General features: G+C 44.3%; 1 protein-coding gene and 1 long non-coding RNA gene across 2 annotated transcripts; one reads left to right on the plus strand and one right to left on the minus strand.

Moving 5' to 3' along the window:
• The first annotated feature begins 1,377 nt into the window (after positions 1-1,377).
• On the plus strand, positions 1,378-17,886 carry f8 (coagulation factor VIII, procoagulant component). The gene is made up of 27 exons (XM_037077820.1): positions 1,378-1,628; positions 2,275-2,372; positions 2,548-2,670; positions 3,861-4,073; positions 4,314-4,496; positions 4,717-4,820; positions 5,455-5,575; positions 5,671-5,950; positions 6,047-6,236; positions 6,335-6,422; positions 6,692-6,909; positions 7,039-7,183; positions 7,353-7,562; positions 7,813-8,849; positions 8,931-9,073; positions 9,940-10,105; positions 10,232-10,471; positions 10,688-10,916; positions 11,006-11,188; positions 11,356-11,472; positions 12,680-12,751; positions 12,901-12,986; positions 13,080-13,229; positions 14,098-14,242; positions 14,438-14,586; positions 16,052-16,234; positions 17,328-17,886. The coding sequence occupies exons 1-27, from the start codon at positions 1,438-1,440 to the stop codon at positions 17,481-17,483; spliced, it is 5,220 nt and encodes a 1,739-aa protein (XP_036933715.1). The 5' UTR covers positions 1,378-1,437; the 3' UTR covers positions 17,484-17,886.
• A 21-nt stretch (positions 17,887-17,907) lies between these two features.
• LOC119007879 lies at positions 17,908-19,229 on the minus strand. Its single transcript, XR_005071258.1, has 4 exons — positions 19,095-19,229; positions 18,888-18,947; positions 18,436-18,580; positions 17,908-18,187 (listed from the first exon to the last, which is right to left on the minus strand). It is a non-coding gene; the product is annotated as an uncharacterized LOC119007879 (long non-coding RNA).
• Positions 19,230-20,153: the final 924 nt, after the last annotated feature.

Here is a 20,153-nt window from a genome sequence, read left to right on the forward strand (position 1 = left end):
GTGGCCCTTCCTGTGTAGTGGCCACAGCCAATGGGAGGCGTTCACATGAACCAGATAATGAGATACCAGGAGAAATATCAGGAGATGAGATGATGTTAAAGGTTTACATACATGCTTACAACCTTAAGTAAACAGCCGTATACATGATATAATACCTCAAAAGGCAGTCTATGGAAAAAAGTGTGTTAATTAACAGTTTCTTCATCAGTCCGATACAAAATGCACAAGTTCTGCAGTACCACATACAGGCCACAAGGTCGCAGTGAAGCCTCGTAATGAAACACTGTGGAGACTGTTGACAAGGGCATCAGTAAAATTATAAGCTTAAATCAAGTAAAGGACATAAACTTGAGTAAAAGTAAAGATGAAAACATGAATTTTGTTAAAAGTGAAAGTCACTTAAACAAACTGTACTTCAGTAAAAAGCTTAAAGAGGCTGATATTAAATGAAGTTAAAAATCAAAAGTAATTTTCTGGCAATAATGGCTCAAAAGTACAAGTTAACATACAGTTATAAATACATGTATTTGCATGCACTGTATATTAGGTCGACTTATTATTGGATCCATTTATCCATTTATGGAATTCTTCTTGTTGTTGTTTTATCTGACTACAGATGAAATAATTGACAAAATGAGCAACTCTGGCTGTGATGCAGCTACAATCTGCAAAGTCACTACTCATTAAATTGACCAAACAAACGCAGTGAAGTAAAGAAAAGTGCAACATCAGAATCAGGGAGAATTTATTGATCCCTGAGTTATAAAAAGTACTGAAAAAATTAAGTACTGAAAAAATGAAGTACTACAACATAAAATAACTGTCACTGTCAGCAAGTACTTAAGTATGTGACAACTTTCTATTATGTCTATCTATCTATCTATCATATATACACACACACACACACACACACACACACACACACACACATATACAGTGTACGAGGTTTGTATCTTTACTAATATCTTACTTTAACCCTAACACTCAAAAATGTAGTGAGGTGAAATTTAAAAAAAAAATAGCACAAAATTGAATGAAAACAATGGAATACTCAGGTAAAGTAAAATTAATTACAGTACTTGAGTAAATGTACTTAGTTACATTCTATCACTGCCCACAAGGGGAGACAAGTCAGAAACAGTCCCCCTCTTTAAAACTGTCTCTAATAGTTGGACCAGAAAAAAAACACAACCTGGCAACCCAAAATGGTCAATGGTTTTTAACTATGAAGCTGTCGTAAATGCTAGGTTACGTTTATGAGTCCATTACACACACACACACACACACACACACACACACACACACATCCAGAGTCCAGCCTCAGCCTCCCCGGGACTTCCTCCACCCCTCCTCCCTTTAAATACCTCAGCCCGCGGGAGCAGCAGCAGAGCCGGGCCACAGTCTGACCGGGACACGGAGGAGCTGCTGACAGGTGAGATGACAGCGACCCTTCTGCCGCTGCTGCCGCTGCTGCTGCTCCGCTTCTGCGGCGGAGAGGCGCAGCCCCGACCCGCCGCCGCGCCTGCTGCTGCCGCTGCTGCGGTCAGAGAGTATTATATAGCCGCTGTGGAGATCGGCTGGGACTATCTGTACCTGGACGATGGTGAGCCTGCAGGGTCCGACCAAAGGTGAATATATCTGTGTTTAATCTGGGCCACCCACTCTGATGTGTGACCTCCCTGGAAGTTCACACTTTTACCACATAAACAGCTGTCAATAAGTAGAGAAAAGTACAGGGAGGCTTCCTCTGTTTCCAAACTTAACAACAATAACAAATTTGAAGTAAAGATAAATTATATCATTATAATTTGAATGTAAGTACAATAAAAAGTCTTGTCAAGTGACCTAGAAATAATATGTTTTCAATTATTTGAAACTTTAGGGAGTTTACATAAAAGCTGAATGTGTAAAGTCAGAGTAAAATCGTTTCATTGAATTCAGAGAAGGAATGTAACTAAGTATATTTACTCGAATACTGTGCTTAAGCACAATTTTGAGGTACTTGTACTTCCATTTTTCTGCTACGTTAAACATCCACTCCATTATATGTTGCAGGCGAATAATGTACTTTTTACTCAACTGCAATTATGTAATAACTTAACCAAAGTAGTGCATTTTTAAATTAATTTAGTTTATCGGCAAATCAAATGATCAGAGATCGAATATCTGATTACCGTTACCTGTACTTTTGATACAACTTATATCAGATACTTTAAGACTTGATATTAATACTTTTACTATAATACTCTTTTTTTTCATGTTTGTTTTCTGCAGAAAACTTAGAGATATTCCCCAAAAATACATCAAGGCGATTTACAGGGAGTACACAGACTCCACGTACACGGTCCCCAAGGCGAGGCCAGCGTGGACAGGTAGGCCTCCTAATTTGGGTTTTCGTCTCATTCAATCAAATATAAATGATTTGTGCCATTATGTATAAAAAGTCAGACGTGAGGATGTAAAATTGTTACGGAAAGAAATATGTATTTTTGCTCGACTGTTAAACAGCAGTTAATGTTGAATGTAACCGCTGTCACATTGTCGCAGGTATTCAGGGCCCGGTGATCGTGGCCCAGGCCGGCGACAGGGTGGTGGTCCACTTCAAGAACCTGGCCTCTCAGCCCTACAGCATCAGTCCTGTGGGCATCACTTACTGGAAACAGTCTGAAGGTACTGAACTGCTCTGTCACATCACACACTGATCGTGAGTCAGCGGCGTCTTGTTCTTCTTATTCACGTCTTGACTCAAGCGCTTCGACTCATAAACACTGCAAAGTCCCATTTTAGAATACCGTAGATGAGTCAAAGTTTCAAATCCTGCTTGTAACGGCATTAAGGAGAACATCCAATCTGATCGTCTCACTCACTTTTTTTTTTCACGAGCTTTTATTTCTCTCTGAATCTGACATCATTTCGCTTTGAAAGGCCATTCGCGGAGAGGCGATGATGCAAGGACGTAAATGTGAACATGACCAGAACAATGTGGTAATAATGTCTCTGAGAACAAGTGTAAATTGCACCAGAATCATCTGGGAAAGAAAAAAAAAAGGAACGGCGCCTCCTTGTTCCTTAGAAATGACAGCAAATGGCGGTTATCACTATCTGGCCTGTGCAGATTCTGTGCCATGTGTCAGAGCCAAACGGTCGGCACAAGTTCTCAGAATAAAGCCCCTACAGGGGATCTGACACGGCTGAAATCTCTCACCTCACTTGCGTTTGAATGACGAAGCAAAAGAACAACAAATAATTGAACATCCCTGATCTGAGAAGCTTTGGGAGGTTAATGCCCTTCACAGAAGGCGCTGGCAGACGTCCTAATGCTGCTGTAGATCCCCCAAAGCAGACGGTTCCTGTCAGAAAAAAAAAAAAACACTTGAGTCTTCCTGCCTGTGGGGTGAATTCCTTTAAAGGAGTTCATCTTAATCTGAAAAGCTGCACCTGTCACGTCCAGGAATGAGCCGTCATGAAGCAGATCTTATCACGTAAATGTGCAGGATAAAGGGTGAAGAAGTAAAAAGGTTGCTGCCCTGTCGGGGATGCACATCTGATGTAAGTCATTATCCTCCTCGATCCGTGTCTCGGATGATACCATGTTAGGTCCTTGAACATGAGTGAATTGGGACTCTAGAGAACTTTAAAAAGTCCTTGAATTTGATGTTAACGAATGTGGGAAGCCTGAAGTCTCAGCTCACAGTGTCTCAAGGTTTACAACACGCTCCGTCCTTTGACTTTACATTTGAGCAAGGAAACTACAATGATCACACCTCTTCCAAAGGTAGATCAGACTAACTTGCATTCATTCTCCTGACGCCAGTTTTCCTGCGCCGACTCACCTCTGCTGCTGTGTCTCTCCTCTCCAGGCGCCGGGTACGATGACTCCACAGCGGGCCAGGAGAAGGAGGATGACGCCGTCTTTCCTGGAGGTTATTATGAGTACGTGTGGGACATCAGCCCCAAAGACGGCCCCACCGCCAGCGACCCCGAGTGCCTCACCTACTCCTACTCGTCCCAGGTGGACACAGTCCGAGATGCGAACTCGGGACTCATCGGTGCCCTACTCATCTGCAAATCAAGTCAGTGTGTGGGAGGGCAGAGAGAAGCTTTTCTTTGTGACTGTCTTACATAAATAGAGCGTTCATATTCACTGACACGTGTAAATAAATTACTTGGATGTGGGAGGTTAAGACTGACCCTGAGCGGGAAGTCTGAGGAAAATGGCTGCCATGTGGAAATGGTCTGCAATTAGCATATTCTCACATCTTGCCTCATGAATGTGTGTCTGTTTTTGTTTTCTTGTTTTTTTTCCCTCCCAGGTGCCTTCACGGATGACGGCCAGAGGAAAAATCCAGCGTTCGTCCTGCTGTTCGCGGTGTTCGATGAGACCAAGAGCTGGTATGGAGAGGTCGGAGAGAGACGGAGCCGAGAGAAGTTCAGGAGGAGCAACAGCAGGAAGGAATACCACACCATCAATGGATATGTCAACTCCACGTTACCCGGTAACGAACCAGAGCGCCAGTGGATGGAGAATTTGTTCCACGAAGTTGTGTTGTAATGTTAAGTGCTGCTAACACGGTGCTCTGTGTATCAGGTGCTGCTCTGTATGTGGTCCTCACAGGAATTTGTCCTCATTTTCTCCCCCTCTCTCTCTGACTGTGTGTGTGTGTGTGTGTGTGTGTGTGTGTGTGTGTGTGTGTGTGTGTGTGTGTGTGTGTGCAGGTTTGAAAATGTGTCAGAGTCGTAATCGTGTGTTTTGGCATATGATCGGGATGGGCACAGCTCCAGAAATCCACTCCATTCAGTTCCAGGCTCACTCTCTGGAGGTATTTTAAGTTTCTTTTACATAACAGGCGGTCATAGTAAACAAAGTTAAAGATTAAAAAAAGATTAAACTTATGAATGGCAAAATTCCGTTGGCCAGTTAATGCTTAAAAGTTTGATAAATGAAATAAAAGGACTGCGCCTATTGTCTCACTTGTCTAATCAGATTTTCTTTAAAATAAAAGATGAACAAATGGTACTTCAAGATGATTTTTATTTCCAGGGTTTACTTTGCTAAGACTGATTAACATTAAACTGTATTTGTTATGAACTTTACTTTGAAAAGCTTGTGGAAAGGGTCTGTAGCTGGTTTGAAGGAATAGTTTAAAAGTTTTTAAAGTGTTTTTTCATTTCTTGATGACAAGATTGCTACCAGTTTTACACAAAATAAAGAGCTGCAGCCAGGAGGTGATTAGCCTAGCCTAGCATTAAGACTGGATGTTAGGGGAAACAGCTAGCCTGAGATAACACTCGTTTCGAAACATTTCACAAACACTCGTGCAAAAATTACAATTGTTTCCCTCTACGACGAGTGTTTCTCCTAAATGGAATGATTATGCAAAGGCAGAATATTCTTTTACAACCTGATTTCTGTCTCTTATCAAAAGTCTAATGAATTGGTTTTGTACTTTTCAGGTGCTGACGCATCGTAAAGTCACCATGGAGGTGACGCCAATGACGTTCATCACTGCAGAAATGAAGCCTGTTAGTGCCGGCCGCTTCCTCATCAGCTGTCAGATATTCGCTCACCGCCACGGTAAGAAAAAGTCCCTAGACCTCTTACGATCTTTCTTTCTAATTGCTTTCATTGTTTTGATGATTAAACTGTGATTGTTATTGTGCACTGACCAGATGGCATGAACGCCTTGTTCGTGGTGGAGAATTGCCCCGATCCCGTCGTTCTGCCGGGACTCGGCATGCGCAACGTCAAACACGAGGAGGACGTGGAGGAAAGTGACGACTACCTTGACGAAGACGGTGACTCTTTGTTCAACACCATAAGCTTCCAGCCTAAGAGGCCACAGTTTCAAGCCAGAGCCAGTCGAGGACAGCGGGATAACACCTGGGAGCACTTCATCGCCATCGAAGAGGTCACCTGGGACTACGCTCATAAACTCAAACCCACTGACAGGTAGGAGAGATGAAGAAAGAGCAGGAAGAGGGCACGACAGAGAGTTTGCCGCCGAATTGTTTGAGCTGATTGTGTCTTTTCTCTTTGACGCGTCAGTGCGCTGCAGTCGGCGTATTTGCCTGCAGCTCCCCATCACCTGGGCTACAGGTATAAGAAGGTGCAGTATGTGGAATACACAGACGTGTCTTTCACTCAGAGGAAGAAGAACCCTTTCTCTCAGAAGGAGAACCCCGAAGAAGAGCTGCTGGGCCCGCTTCTGAAAGGGAAAATCAACGATGAGATCCACGTGAGTCAAATGTTTTCGGAAGAAGAAGAATTAAACTCGTGTGGCTCTTTGCATGGCTTCTCACTGATCTCCCTTTTGGTTTGAATTGTGCTCTCCAGATCACTTTGAGGAACCTGGCCAGTCGCCCTTTCAACATCTACCCCACTGGCCTTACCAGGATCTTTCCGCGGCACAGATCCACAAATGGTGAGCTGAGAGGCCCAGTAAAGGAGGGATTTTCAGGGGAGTCTTTAAATTGGTTGATTGGAGTAGCGTAACCAGCAGAGTCTCTAGCAAACCACTGGAGGATTTTTGTCCTTCAAATACTTCGCCTTATCATAAGGCGTGTTTATGCTCAGTGTATTACATGGATACAGACAAATGGAGCAGTACATCCGGTAGACTCGGGAGGCAGTGTAGGCAATTCCCCAAATTCCAAATATCAAAATTTCACCTATTCTCATCTACTGAAACAGCTGCAGAGAGGGACTTGCGCTCCATGGGAGTGCCCCCCAACAGGACGTTCACCTACGTTTGGAAACTAACACCAGACGATGGGCCCTTGGATGGAGACCCCCAGTGTCTGACCCAGTTGTACCAGAGCACCGTCTCCCCGGAGAAAGACTTGGCTTCCGGGCTGGTCGGCGCCCTTCTCATCTGCAAAAATGAGGCCATCGACACCAGAGGACGCCTGGTGAGAATCACGTTTATGTAGTAATGAATACCCAGGAATGGGTTTTACTGGCATGAGAGGGAATCGCTTGAAAAGATCCTTTCCACGTCATCTATCACCCGCATTAATGTAACCGTCTCTTTATTCCAGGTTGGCCCAGATAAAGAGTGGCCCTTGATATTTGCTGTGTTTGATGAGAACATTAGTTGGTACATCGACGACAACTTGGAGAAATCCAGCAAAGACTCCCCGAACACCACAGATCCTGAATTCTACAACTCCAATGTCATTTACAGTAAGTTCACCTCGACCGTGGACATGGACAGAGTTGATCACATGTTCATCAATAGAAGTGCCTCCTGACGCTTTGTCGCGTGGTTTTCATACCATCACTTGATTTTCGCCATCAAACCCGTCATCAGCTCAGCAGTTTTAAAAGCAGTAAATTCTTCCTCGACCTCCAGGTGTGAATGGCCACATGTTCAGCGGGCGACAGTTTGTGATATGCAAAACCGAAGTCACCTTCTGGCACGTGGCGAACGTGGGCACCCAGAGCGACTTCCTCTCCGTTTACTTCACGGGAAACCTCTTTCAGTATCAAGGCCTGTACCAGTCTGTCCTCACCCTGTTCCCCATGACCGGCATGACCATCTCCATGGAATCTGAGGTGATAGGTGAGATTGACTATGAATTTTTTTCAGACTAACACCCCATTTACACCTGGTATCAAAATGCTTTGTGAACAGAATTTGATTGGATCTATCTGGAAGTAGTCTGGCACACGTTGTGTTCAGATCTTAAGCGGGTGTGCACACAATCTGTACAACATGCATGTATCTTCAATTAGACTAATTTACTATGGCTAGGTTTGAATGGCTAGATTTAAATTCTGTCGCATTAATTCTTAGCCACGTCTTCTCTCAGGTGAGTGGGAGATCAGTGCCTTCGATGGCAGCCTGAAGAGCCGGGGGATGAGCATCATTTACACCGTACTTCCTTGCGACAATGGAGACCTCCCACTGGTTGATCGCAATGAGATGGATGAGGACCTTACTCAATACATGGATAAGTTAGGGCCGAGGGGAAGAAGACCTCAGAATCGCACAGTGTCGGTTCGAGAGTGCAAAAGACCTCTCGCTGGCAACAACACTGGCAACATATCCGGCCAAAACGTCACCGATGCTAACACAGAGGGGACCGCGGCTGAAGGACAGCCAGGATGCCAGGATGGAGGAGACGGGTCGGAGGGAGAAATCCCAGAGCACATCTTGGAGGAGCTACTGAAAGATGGAGATTGGATGGATTCTCAGAATGGGACTGAAGCTGGAGGAGAGGGAGGTGTGAGACAGAGAAGACAGGCAGAGGGCAATGGGACAGACATGTTGATCAGTTCTGGAGCCTCGGAGGATGGATGGATGGAGATAGAGATTGGAGAGAGGGATGCAGAAAATGGGACAGACACTGCTGCAGAGGTTAAATCAGAAGAAGTTAGCGAAATATCAAATGTAAATAATGGAGGAACTGAAATAGAGATTGAAGACAAGGCTTCAAAAAATAGCACTGACAGCAATGCTGAGGTAAAATCTGAGGAAATGAGTGGAACATCAAGTGTAAATAATGAAGAAATAGGAAGAGAGATTAGAGATCAGGATGTAGAAAATAAGACCAATACTTTCGAAGAGGTCAAATCTGAGGAGAGGGGTGGAGTATCAGGCGTAAACAATGAGACCAAAGGAGAGCTGGCAGAGAGCAACGAGATCTTACTGAACAGCAATCCAGCGACGAAGAAGGTTTCAACCTCCGGACAAACTACATCGGAGGAGATGGATCAAAACTACATTCAGTCCAAACCTGAGCGACTTGAAGTGGATCCACCGAACCAGAGAGTCAACTACACCGTTGATAACAGCAGAAGCGCAGGGATTGGTCTCTCCCTTGATTATGATGACTACAGCGACGAGGTACTATTATCTGTGCTAGTTTTGTATATTTATTAAGTGCACATAATTTAACCCACAGTAAACAGTGACATTTTTTCATAGGTGAACAGCACATCGGGTACATTCAGCACGGACTACATGGACCTGCGCTCCGGAGAGGTCCGGTTTCGACACTACTACATCGCTGCAGAGGAGGTCACCTGGGACTACGGCATCAGAAAACCGCATCAGCTCCTCAATCCCAGGCAGGAATGATGATAGTAACACTTCATCAAGGTTTCTGTGCAGGTCCTAGAAGTAAACTAATTGTTTGACAGCATGGGAGAAAAATACTTATTCGCTGTCTCGTCTTCTTGCCAAGAGAGATGAAAATTTTAACAATTCTCAATGTGTGGGGCAACAGTCTGGGGATGTTTAGCTTAGCTTAGTTTAGCTTAGCTTAGCCTCGTGTATTTACTGGAAGCAGGCAAAAACTGCCATCTGTCGCTCAAACTTCTGCCTCCAGCACCACTAAAGCTCAATGATAATATGATGTGTCACATTTATTTAACTCGTGAACAAACTGACATGAAAATGAGAATTAGTGATTTTATGCCAGTTGAAAATATGTCATCTGTCAACAGTTAGCATGACAGTTAGGGTTCACCTAGCATTAGCATGCTAACGTACAGACACCCTTTAATTCACTAGATCGGTCACGTTCAGAGTGACTTGAGTTCTGCATGTAGAAAATGAAGCCCTCTGATTCATTTCAGTGGAGACAGTCTGTCGGGGCAGCAACCATTGTGCAGTGTTTTGGCAGCTTTCAAGACTTTAATCTTTTACTCCAACCAGATTTCCTAAATTGTTTTGGTTTTTCACTGTCCCCACCCACGTTGCCCACTGTACTCTAATAACACACTGGCTGCTTTCAGATGCTTTGGGTGATTATGCTCTTTGAGAGCGATGTCTTGAATTTTGTCAACTAGGATTTGCTCAAAATCAACTTGATGACTTTTTGATTGAGTTATTGGTCAAAGAAATGTTTCACAAGTACAACAGAAAAATGTGTTATATTACTCACTTCATTCAGCATCTAAGGCAGCAGTATTGACTCCACTCCTCTCTTCAGGGAGGTGCGTCGCGGGATGAGGAAGTTCCTGCCGGCGTATAAGAAGGTGGTGTTTCGAGCCTACAGGGACGAAAACTTCAGAGATCCTGTAGACAGAGGAGAGCTCCAGGAACACCTGGGGATTATGGGACCTTTCATCAGAACAGAGATTAATAATCTCCTCACTGTAAGTCATCCTGTAACTGAGCAAAATGAAATAATAAACTGGCTGGATGTGGCTTTCTGTTTGAAGCTGTCTCTGATATTTTATTGGTGCTCGTGACCCATTTGTCCCCTCTCTGTCTTAATCAAGGTGATCTTTAAGAACAAGGCGTCCAGGCCTTACTCTTTTCACCTTCAGGGAGTGTATGATCGCACCCAGGGGGCCGGCATGGCCCAAACCAGCCGCCCCCCTGCACCACTCGGGATACCAGGAGAGCCTTTGGCTCCCGGAGAGACTCGCACGTATAACTGGAAGATAACCAAGAAACAAGGACCAGCCGACAGTGAATTTGACTGCAAGACTTGGGCTTACTACTCCACTGTTGACAAGGTCTGTATTGATATTGATGTGTTTGTGTGTGTGCTAACACTAACTAACCTATGTTATCTTTCATTTTTTTCCTTCCTTGTCCTTTAGTGTTAGTTTTGATTTCGCTTATATCGTCTGAATGTACTGTGTTTGTAAGTTAATAAGAAAAGTTACAAAATGTGTATAACATTCTATCCAAAAAAAAGAGACAATGAATATTTCTTTACTGTTTTCCAGGAGAGGGACCTTCATTCAGGTCTGATCGGTCCATTGGTGATCTGTAAGCCCGGCACGCTGCTGACTCGTCAGTACACGCAGCCGGACGTCCAGGACTTCTCCCTCCTCTTCCACACCTTCGATGAGACTAAAAGCTGGTACATGGAGGAGAACCTGGAGCAGTACTGTGCTCCACCCTGTCAGGCCAACACTGAGGACCCCTGGTACCACACTAGCAACAAGTTTGCAGGTGGAGACAAAAATTCTTGGTGTCATTTTTAATCAATGTGCTGTAATCCTCTTCTAAATAACACCTATGTTTGTTTGTTTTTTCCTCAGCAATAAATGGTTATGTGGCAGAGACACTTCCCGGTCTGACGGTCGCCCAGCACCAGCAAGTCAGGTGGCACCTGCTGAATGTAGGGAGTGACGAAGAGTACCACGCTGTACACTTCCATGGTCTGCCTTTCACCATTCACACTAAAGAGACACATCGTATGGGGGTCTACAGCCTCTTCCCTGGTAAACACACACACACACGTATTCATTGTGTTTCATATCTATATACCAAAGATTACTTTTCTGGGTGATTCTATACTAGATTTATTTTTAGTTTCTTATGGTAAGTAATTAGCTGACTTTCACTATAGAAACCGTATTCTTGACTATTATTGCTGTGTGTCATCCAGGAGTGTTTGGCACAGTGGAGATGAGACCCCCGACAGTTGGCACGTGGCTGGTGGAGTGCACTATAGGGGACTACCAGCTGGCTGGCATGAGGGCCAAACTGCTAGTCTACAATCCAAGTAGGTGCCACCGTGCCATATATCTGTAAGAAATATATGTTTATAATATAATTTAGAATTAAGAGAGATTCAGAACGGTAACAGCAGGTTAACATTTGGTTGACTTTTTAGCCATGACAGTTGCTCTGGAAATGTGAAAACTTACATTTTTCCATCACAGTAGGAAAATGCTAAAACAGAATAACTGTAAGCCTCACATGTACTCTGAGATTAGCATGTGAACACAGCATGCTATCATGCTAAACTTTAGCATATTAAGCTAAAGTGTTAAATCATGTTGTCTACTTAAAGGAGTAATACATATATCTATATACAATACAATACAGACATCGTATGACGATAGCATGCTAAGAAGCTAGCCCCGATGTGTCCTGGCCAAAGCACCTGAGACAGCCAGGAAATCACTAACACTCCCCTGTTCCCTGAGCTCCAAGTCTGAACCTCTATCTGTACAGCTAACTGAGCTAACTAGCTTAGGGTGGCTACATTTAGCAGCTGTAACACTAGCGATAGGCTGCCCCCTATTTGTTGTAGTGACTTATTCCTACATATTTCTACCTTTACTGGCCAAGTCACACTGATGTAAACAGATCAGCTGTAAGAAAAGTTGGCTGGACAATAAAGACTAGCAGAATATGCCAAACACAACAATTAAAACATGGTATGTTGGCGCACTAACATGCTAAGATGCTTATGTTAAACACTAAACATGAGCATGCGTACAGACAGTTGTTTACTTGAATTCTAACTGCAGATATACATGGGTCTTGCTAAGAGTTTGGGTTAGTTCAGGACTTTATGTTTTGACGTTCAAGTGAAAGTGAAAAATGAACACAATTTTGCAACAACAGGAAGCTGATCATTTACAGTTGCAGTGAACAACCATGCGTTTAGATGTTTCGTCATCAGATCGTATTTCAGAGGCTTTCCCCACATTTTCCAAGTATTTTTCATGTTGTGTAATTTCCGGGGCTTTTTGGTTAGTTTGAGCTTCCCATATTGCAGGGATGAAGACATGAGGTAAACCTGTAGACTCACTCCGATCACCATTTACAGAAATCTCAAAACAGTAATTATACAGTCCTTTACCCTCCAGGTGTATTAAGTGCACAGAAATGGATTTGGGGAATTTTTGACATGGTCATTATGTACACCTGGAAGTTTAAAATATGTTATTGAGCTGGAGTTTTCTCGCTCTGACTTGCAGATTGTGTGTCGCCACTGGGAATGAAATCAGGAAGGATTGAGGATTCCCAGATCACGGCCTCAGATTATGTCGGTAAGGAAGTGAAAACGCACCACTTAGACCCTTGATAAGTGTTTATCACAAATGCCCAGTGGACCAAAAGATGAAAATATTCCAGTCTCAAAGCCTCAAAATGACCCACAGCGAGTTGGATTGTAACCATGTTTTACATGTGTGTGCAGATTACTGGCAGCCGCGGCTGGCGAGGCTCGATCAGTCCGGTTATATCAACGCCTGGATAGGCAGAGACAGTAACTCATGGATACAGGTGAGATGTACACACTGTTACATTATATTATGTTGGTTCCAGTGCGCCCTAATGCATCATCTGAATGGACCTAATGCTCATGTGCGGTGTTAGGTGGACCTTCTGAAGCCCACCCTGCTGCATGGCGTGCAGACACAGGGAGTCAGCGTGAAGCTGAGGGACAACTACGTCACATTCTTCACCGTGTCCTACAGCCTGGACCAGGAGACCTGGAGGACCTACAAAGGAAACACAACCAACAAAGTACGTTGTCTAGTGTAGATTCATTCATCCATTCAGGTTTCAGGAGTTCCTTGATATCGCAGAACGTGGAACATTTAATTCACAGATTGGCAGATACCTTTCTTGGAATATCTGTGAATATTTCACAGGTGAAAAGCAGCTGCAACAATCCATTTCCTGTCTAATTTTAGGGAGTTTTGAGGAATATGGAGTTACGTAACATTTTCCTCAAGTTGCAGCTTGATTTGCAAGGTCACGTGATCAAGTAATAGTACAAATCCATCTTGGCAGGTTTCATCTTTCACGCTGTGCACTTGTGGCCGGAAAAACATAGCAGGTTAACCGCTCAGCAACCTGCGAGGAGCTTCTGCAGCGATGAGTGTGGTTTAAGTGTGACGAAAAGTCAGAGACGTGGCTGCTTGTTCAAAAACATCAACAGGAGGTCCACGTAGATGCTGCAGCGAAGGGTAGATTATATTGAAACAGGAGCTAAGAACAACACTGAAGGCTGTTCTCGATGTTTCACTCTTGTAAACATTCTCGCTAAGAGTTTGATTTACCAACGGGCTCCGCTGGTGGTAGTCCTACTGTTCATCTGATTGATTGGAGTTGATTGCATAACTTATAATTACCTGACAAATAAACCTCTAACATCTTCAGCTAGCTTGTTTTCGTTTTGGCTCAGAAAACCATCAAATGGCCGACTGGAGTCTTGAAAGACACTTACTCACCTTCCTTAAAGTTTTTTTGTACTGTAAAATTTGGAAGCAGTTCTTGGTCGTGCGTTTAGGATGTCATGATTCAAACCAGCGGGACAAACATTAGGAAAATATCAGCATACTATCATCACGATCCCTGAGCCGAAGTGTTTGTCCGGCTTCTGCTTTAGATGTTTCGCGGCAACATGGACAGCTCCAAGGTGAAGAGCAACGCGTTCACTCCGCCGTTTGTGGCTCGCTACGTCAGGATCCAGCCGCAGTACTTTAAGCAGAGGCCTGCTCTGCGCCTGGAGCTGCTGGGCTGCGACGTCAACAGTGAGTTTTGTTTTGTTTTTTACCTACAGTGTCAAAAGTTATCGCAGAGTAGATGCGACTGTGTCCACAGTGTTGGGAGTGACTCTGGTGTGTGTGTGTGTGTGTGTGTGTGTGTGTGTGTGTGTGTGTGTGTGCGTGTGTGTGTGTGTGTGTGTGTGTGTGTGTGTGTGTGTGTGTGTGTGCATGTGCGACCAGGCTGCTCGCTCCCTCTCGGGCTCCAGAGGAGAACGATTCCAGACGAAAGCTTGACCGCCTCCTCGTCTTATTCATCTCTGCTGAGTAGCTGGAAACCCGACCTCGCCCGCCTCCATCAGGAAGGCAGAGTCAACGCCTGGAGGCCGAAGGTGAACACAAACGCACAAACACACACATACACACACACAGATCAAGCATACTATACAGCTCATATATGTCTTCAGTTAGATATGGAGCTAAAACCAGCAGCCTTCTGTCATGTTTACTGGTACCAAAACCACAATCTTTTCCTAAACCCGGCCTGTAACCACGTCCAGCACTGATGCCACAGTGCACCGACACACCTTGGAGTACACGTCGACGTCAGCGCATGCAGCGGTGGAAGAAGACGGCGCTCACTAGCTTTTGCTACTCAAAAAAGAAAAAAGAAAAAAAACGTCGTCATTACTCAAGAAATGTCTCTTTCCAGAAGTCATGACCCCCCGTTGCTCAAGATAATCCGCAGAGCTTGTTGCGAGCAGTTTCCTGTAGGGACTATTTTCTTTGTAACGAACCACACCGAGCAGCCCTATCACCGTGCAGAAGGAAGCGTGTGTCTACTCTAGAACTTTTCAACTAGAAAAACTGACAATCTTGATGGAAGAATAGCAAAAGATAGCAGACAAAATATGTGTTTTTGATTTGTGAGACAAAAATGCTGATCTCCTCCTCCTCCCCCTCCCATTCTCCTCCTCCGCTTATCATTTTCACACTCTTGCAGCACTGAACTGCAGAGGTGTGATCTGCGCTTCTGTCACACTGTCAAGCCGATACGAAAGGTCATGCGCCGAAAGAGCAGCACTTGTGATCCGAGGACGGGAGGCCAACTGTTATCTGGACAAGTCTCTTTAAAGAGCTCCGGCAGCCAAAACAGACGGCCTCAGAAAACAAAAGAAATAGTTTTTTTCATGCTCCTTCAGAAGCACGTGTCCTCGAACAGTAGCTGCAGCCAGCGTTGGGTTATTCTTATCGTTCTCAACATTCGTTTAAACAGGAAAACCTTCCTGCGTGTGTTCCAGGATACAGAGGAAAATGGATTTACCTCGATGTACTTCATAGGAAAGTGGTCATTTTTTTTTGTTTGTTGGGACTTTTTTTTCCTGTAGCCAAGAAGGAATCGAAATACAAAATAAACCCCCCACATCAGCAGCTCATCTGGTTCTGTGCCATGCAGCCACATTATGTCAGTGGAAAGAAACGATGAACTGCCAAGGAACACTTTCTGAGTTTATAAGTTTTCCTCGTCATCCGATGTGGGAGAGGAAGTGGTTTGGCGTTCCCTTCAGGCCCATCGCGACATCTGGTTTGTTTTGCTTTCCCTCTGCTTTGGCTACTGCTGTTTCACTGAGAAGCTGGGATTGATTTGCGCCTGTTTCGTAACATTCCCATCAATCGATTTAATGGGCTGCACTTGTGAGTTTTGTATTTCCCGGTAATAATTCTTCATAATCATGTTCTTCTGCATCACATAGTTCTGATTTGGAGACAGTAAATATGATGCTGTGGTTGGTCAGTAAGCTGAAAGATGAAATAAATATATATCTAAAAATGTCTCTTTTTCCATTTTCGCCCCAGAACAACAACCCTCACGAGTGGCTCCAGGTCGACTTGGGGAAAGTGAAGCGCATCACGGGGGTCGTGACCCAGGGGGCGCGATCACTGCTGACTCAGATGATGGTGACGGAGTTCTCGGTCACCGTCAGCCACGATAAACACTCCTGGAGCAGTGTGTTGGAGGGAGACTCCCAAAGAGAAAAGGTAGACTCACTGTAGAGCTCAGTCAGACCTGATGCTCCGTAAAACGTGCAATGACTCACATGTTCTTTACTCGTTTCACTCACTCCTCCATTGAATCATTAACGCAGGGAGTCCTCAGATCTCTCACAGTTTCCCTCGGTGTCACACAGGTGGATGAGTCAGTCGGTAATGTGGAGCTGACGACTCACTGAGAGAATCTTTATCACACGTGCCTTCATGTTTCAGGACTGAAGGCTGGTACGAGTCTTAAACCTGCTGCGAGGGACTTTTAGATGATTCAGCAAGATGTTTGGCTTTTTGTAACATCCAGTTAGTCTTGATGCGTGTCACCAGGTGTGATTCTTAAAATTAAAATCCAATTGGTATGATGGAGACGAATTTGAAGGGTGAGACAGCCTGATGATAAGAAGCAGCAAAAGTTTTATGTTTGCCTTGCTACCGAGCTACACTTTGCTAATTACTAGGAAAGTTTTCAGCTTTAGCTTTAGCTCAATAAAATTAATGACTATTACAATGAAACTGAATGTGTTGGCTTTAGGCTTCTTTGTATTACAGCTGTTTAATAGAAAAAAAAGTATAGAATAAGAAAAGAAATTGTGTCTTTCCTTCACTCGCATCAAAAACAAACACACGCCGGATCAAGATCTGTTACACTTCTGCCCACAGGGGGCGCCAGAATCAATATGATTAAAAGTTACTTAGAGCTGCTTTAAAAACAATCCACATAGTCCAGCACAGAGTATCAAGAGATTGATACATATTGATATACTGAATATTTGAAATAGCTTCAATACTCACTTTCCAAAGTATCATTACTCCAGAGATACCTGTGTTTTTTGCTCTCCTCTCCAATATAAGTGGATGCTGACACATGCACTGCTGTAGTGCCCACATAGTCCAACCTCCTCCAGGAGTTAATCAACTGAGATGCTCCTTGTCTTAACACACAGTTCACAAGCCATATTATATTTATCTTTTCATAAAAATCTGACATTCTATGCTCCAAATGTTGTGTCAGTTTTTCCCATGGTATCAATTATCAGTGATTTTCAAGGTGTTGTAAGTTCAAAGTTTAATTTCCTTCCTTCCTCAGATCTTCACCGGTAACAACGATTCAGACGAAGAGGCGGTCACTGTTTTTGACCCCCCTCTGTTCGGCCGCTTCCTCCGTATCCACCCGCTGGGTTGGATCAACGGCATCGCCCTGCGCCTGGAGGTCCTCGGCTGCGACACACAGCAGGTGCTCTGACGGACCCGCCGGCGCCTCGTAGCAACAGTCTAGCAGCGAAAATGTATCTTGGTTTCATCCTGCCGATTGAAGAAAAGTGTTGTTTTGTCATGTTATGCTATTTATATAAGAGAAGCTGCTTCTTCTGTGGTCACAACTTTGTTTACATGTCCATCTTCTTTTTGACAACGTTCTTCGGCCGTCTCGCGCGGAACAGAAGCGCATTCGACGTCGTAGAAAAACGTAGCTGCCGCACAGCTTTCTGCTACCCACAGAGCCAACCTTTTGAATGTGAGCGTGTGTAAATATTTCAGCGACAGATGGATGTATAAAGTTTGAATGGTCGATGTATATTGTTGGAAAAGTTTGTGTTAATGTATTTTTCCTGCTTTGTTTAGAGTTTACATAAAGAATGAATCCTGAAGGGTTGCACTGGCATTTCTTTTTTGGGCACATAAACACGAAAAAAAACAAAACACACACTTCTGCTATATCTGAAAGCAAAATGAAAAACTCTCAACATGGACGTTCTGGTAAACACCTCTTGACTCTTCCTGTCCTGATCTCTTCCCCTCTCTGCTTTTGATTTCTTCCCCCTCTCCCTCTCTCTCTCTCTCTCTCTCTGGCACATTATCTCTGTTCTTTTCTTCGCTCTGTCTGTCTTCAGTCCACAGCGTTCCCGATCTGTTATTCTGCCTTATCCACCTCCAGCAGGCCTCTCCCTCCTGCAGGAAAAACAATGAGCAAGTGTGCTCCAACATTGTTCTAGTACAAGTGCTCATCAAAAAAAAACAACAAAAAAAAACAAAACAAGTAGGTTCTCACACGAGGATGAAATGTTGAGCTGACTGGAGAGGGGGGGAACAACAAGGTGTGAACATTCGTGTGTCTCAAGTTGTGTATCTTGGACGGGACTGTGCGAAACATGAAAAAAAAAAAACACCAGCGTCCAACTTTCGAGCGTCCAACTGACCTTTTATCACCTTTTTATCAGCGGAGGAAGTTTCCAGGCGAGGAGGAGGAGGAGGAGAGGGGTAGTGTTTCGTTTGGAGGACACAGTCAGGCAGGACGTGGCATTGGCAGAGACGTAGCAGTAGCCTGGCTGCCACACTTTATCTCTGCGAAAACAGAAAACACAGCAGGCCTGATCTCAGCGTCTGCATGATGGTTAACACACGCACACACGATGTGCAGCAAACTAAACAGAGGTGAGCGGAGGCCGTGGCCGGCTGCCCAGGTGTGATTATCTGCCCGCTGGGTTTGAGTTCGCAGCGTGTGAAACAAAAGCAACAACAACAACAGCAACACAGTTCAGCTCAGTCGGACACGGCAGAGTTACAGTTAGAGGGCTAAAGGAACCAACACTGACTCAGAGGCTTCTACATGAGTTTGACAATTAACTGCAAAACGTTGTTTATACTTCACATTTTTTCGGACTTGCTCAGCTCGCCGGCTGCGGGGCTGAATCGGGTTTCTCCTTTGGACCTGAAAAAAAAAAAAAATCGACATGCAGAGACATTAAAACCTGCTGAGGTCAGTTGATCCAGCACAGAGAACAATACACTCATAAAGTCAGCGTGTGCATGTTATAGCATATCGCCAATTATTAATGCCTGAATTTTATATATTCACCTGTTCCGTCAGAATAAACACAGATCAGTTCCAAAGAGATCCCCGATCTGGACCTCAGAACACCTCAACACAACACCGGTCACTACCAGCAACACTTCAATTAAAGGGATATTCCGGTGTTAGTTTAATTCTTGGTCTAACACACCGTGACACAGAGTAAGCCCCCCCCCCGAGAGATCAAGTTTTCTGACTGCTAGCTAGCTAACAATACATGCAGTATATTCCTCCAACCAAGAAACCGCCATCAAAACGCCACAAATAATGCTCAGAACAGCGCCAAACTTCAGCAATAGTACAAATAGGGTCCCTGCACATACTGCGAGGCATCGAACATCTGCTAGCTTAGCCAGATTTCAACTGAAAAGACAACACAACTCACCACTCTCCTGCAGCAGCTAGCTCGTTATGGGGAAGCCCTGACGAGTCGATTACCGAGTGCAGTAGAGTTCCGCAGCTCAAGGATGAAAATGTATGATTATCACTCCATGGAAATGCAATCAAAGTTCACGTGTCTTGCCTACCAGTTTATAACAGTTATGATCGAGAGTGGACAGGGAAAAGAATGGAATTGAGCATTTCTAAACGCATTCGGTAATCAACTCGTCAGGGCTTCCCCACAACGAGCTAGCTGCTGCAGGAGAGTGGTGAGCTGTGTTCTTGGTGTCACGTTGTCGCGACGTTTTCTTAGAAAGAAGGATGTGAAATCTGAAGTCTTTGTAGGGAAGATGAGTGGCGGTGACCACCATTACTATTTACTGTAGATTTTGTGGTTCATGGGATCAAAACTCGCAATAAAACCACAAAGTTCCTTTAAGGAGAGCCACACTTCTTCTTTCCTCCTCTTCTTTCGGTTTGCAAGAAAACAGGAGCCGAAGCTCGCCAACACGGAGGATGACAAAATGAAAAGTGCAACAAATTCATGTTTTGTTTTCACTTTTCAAAGAAAAGTGTGTTATTGATTTGAGGGGAATCCGAGCTGCCAGCCGAGGAGCAATGAAAACTTGTCCCATCTGCGACCTGGAGCTTCAGATTGTCTCTGATAAGTGAGCGACTGCCACA

The sequence above is a fragment of the Acanthopagrus latus genome, chromosome 18, assembly GCF_904848185.1.
Source record: "Acanthopagrus latus isolate v.2019 chromosome 18, fAcaLat1.1, whole genome shotgun sequence".
NCBI classification, from domain to species: Eukaryota; Metazoa; Chordata; class Actinopteri; order Spariformes; family Sparidae; genus Acanthopagrus; species Acanthopagrus latus.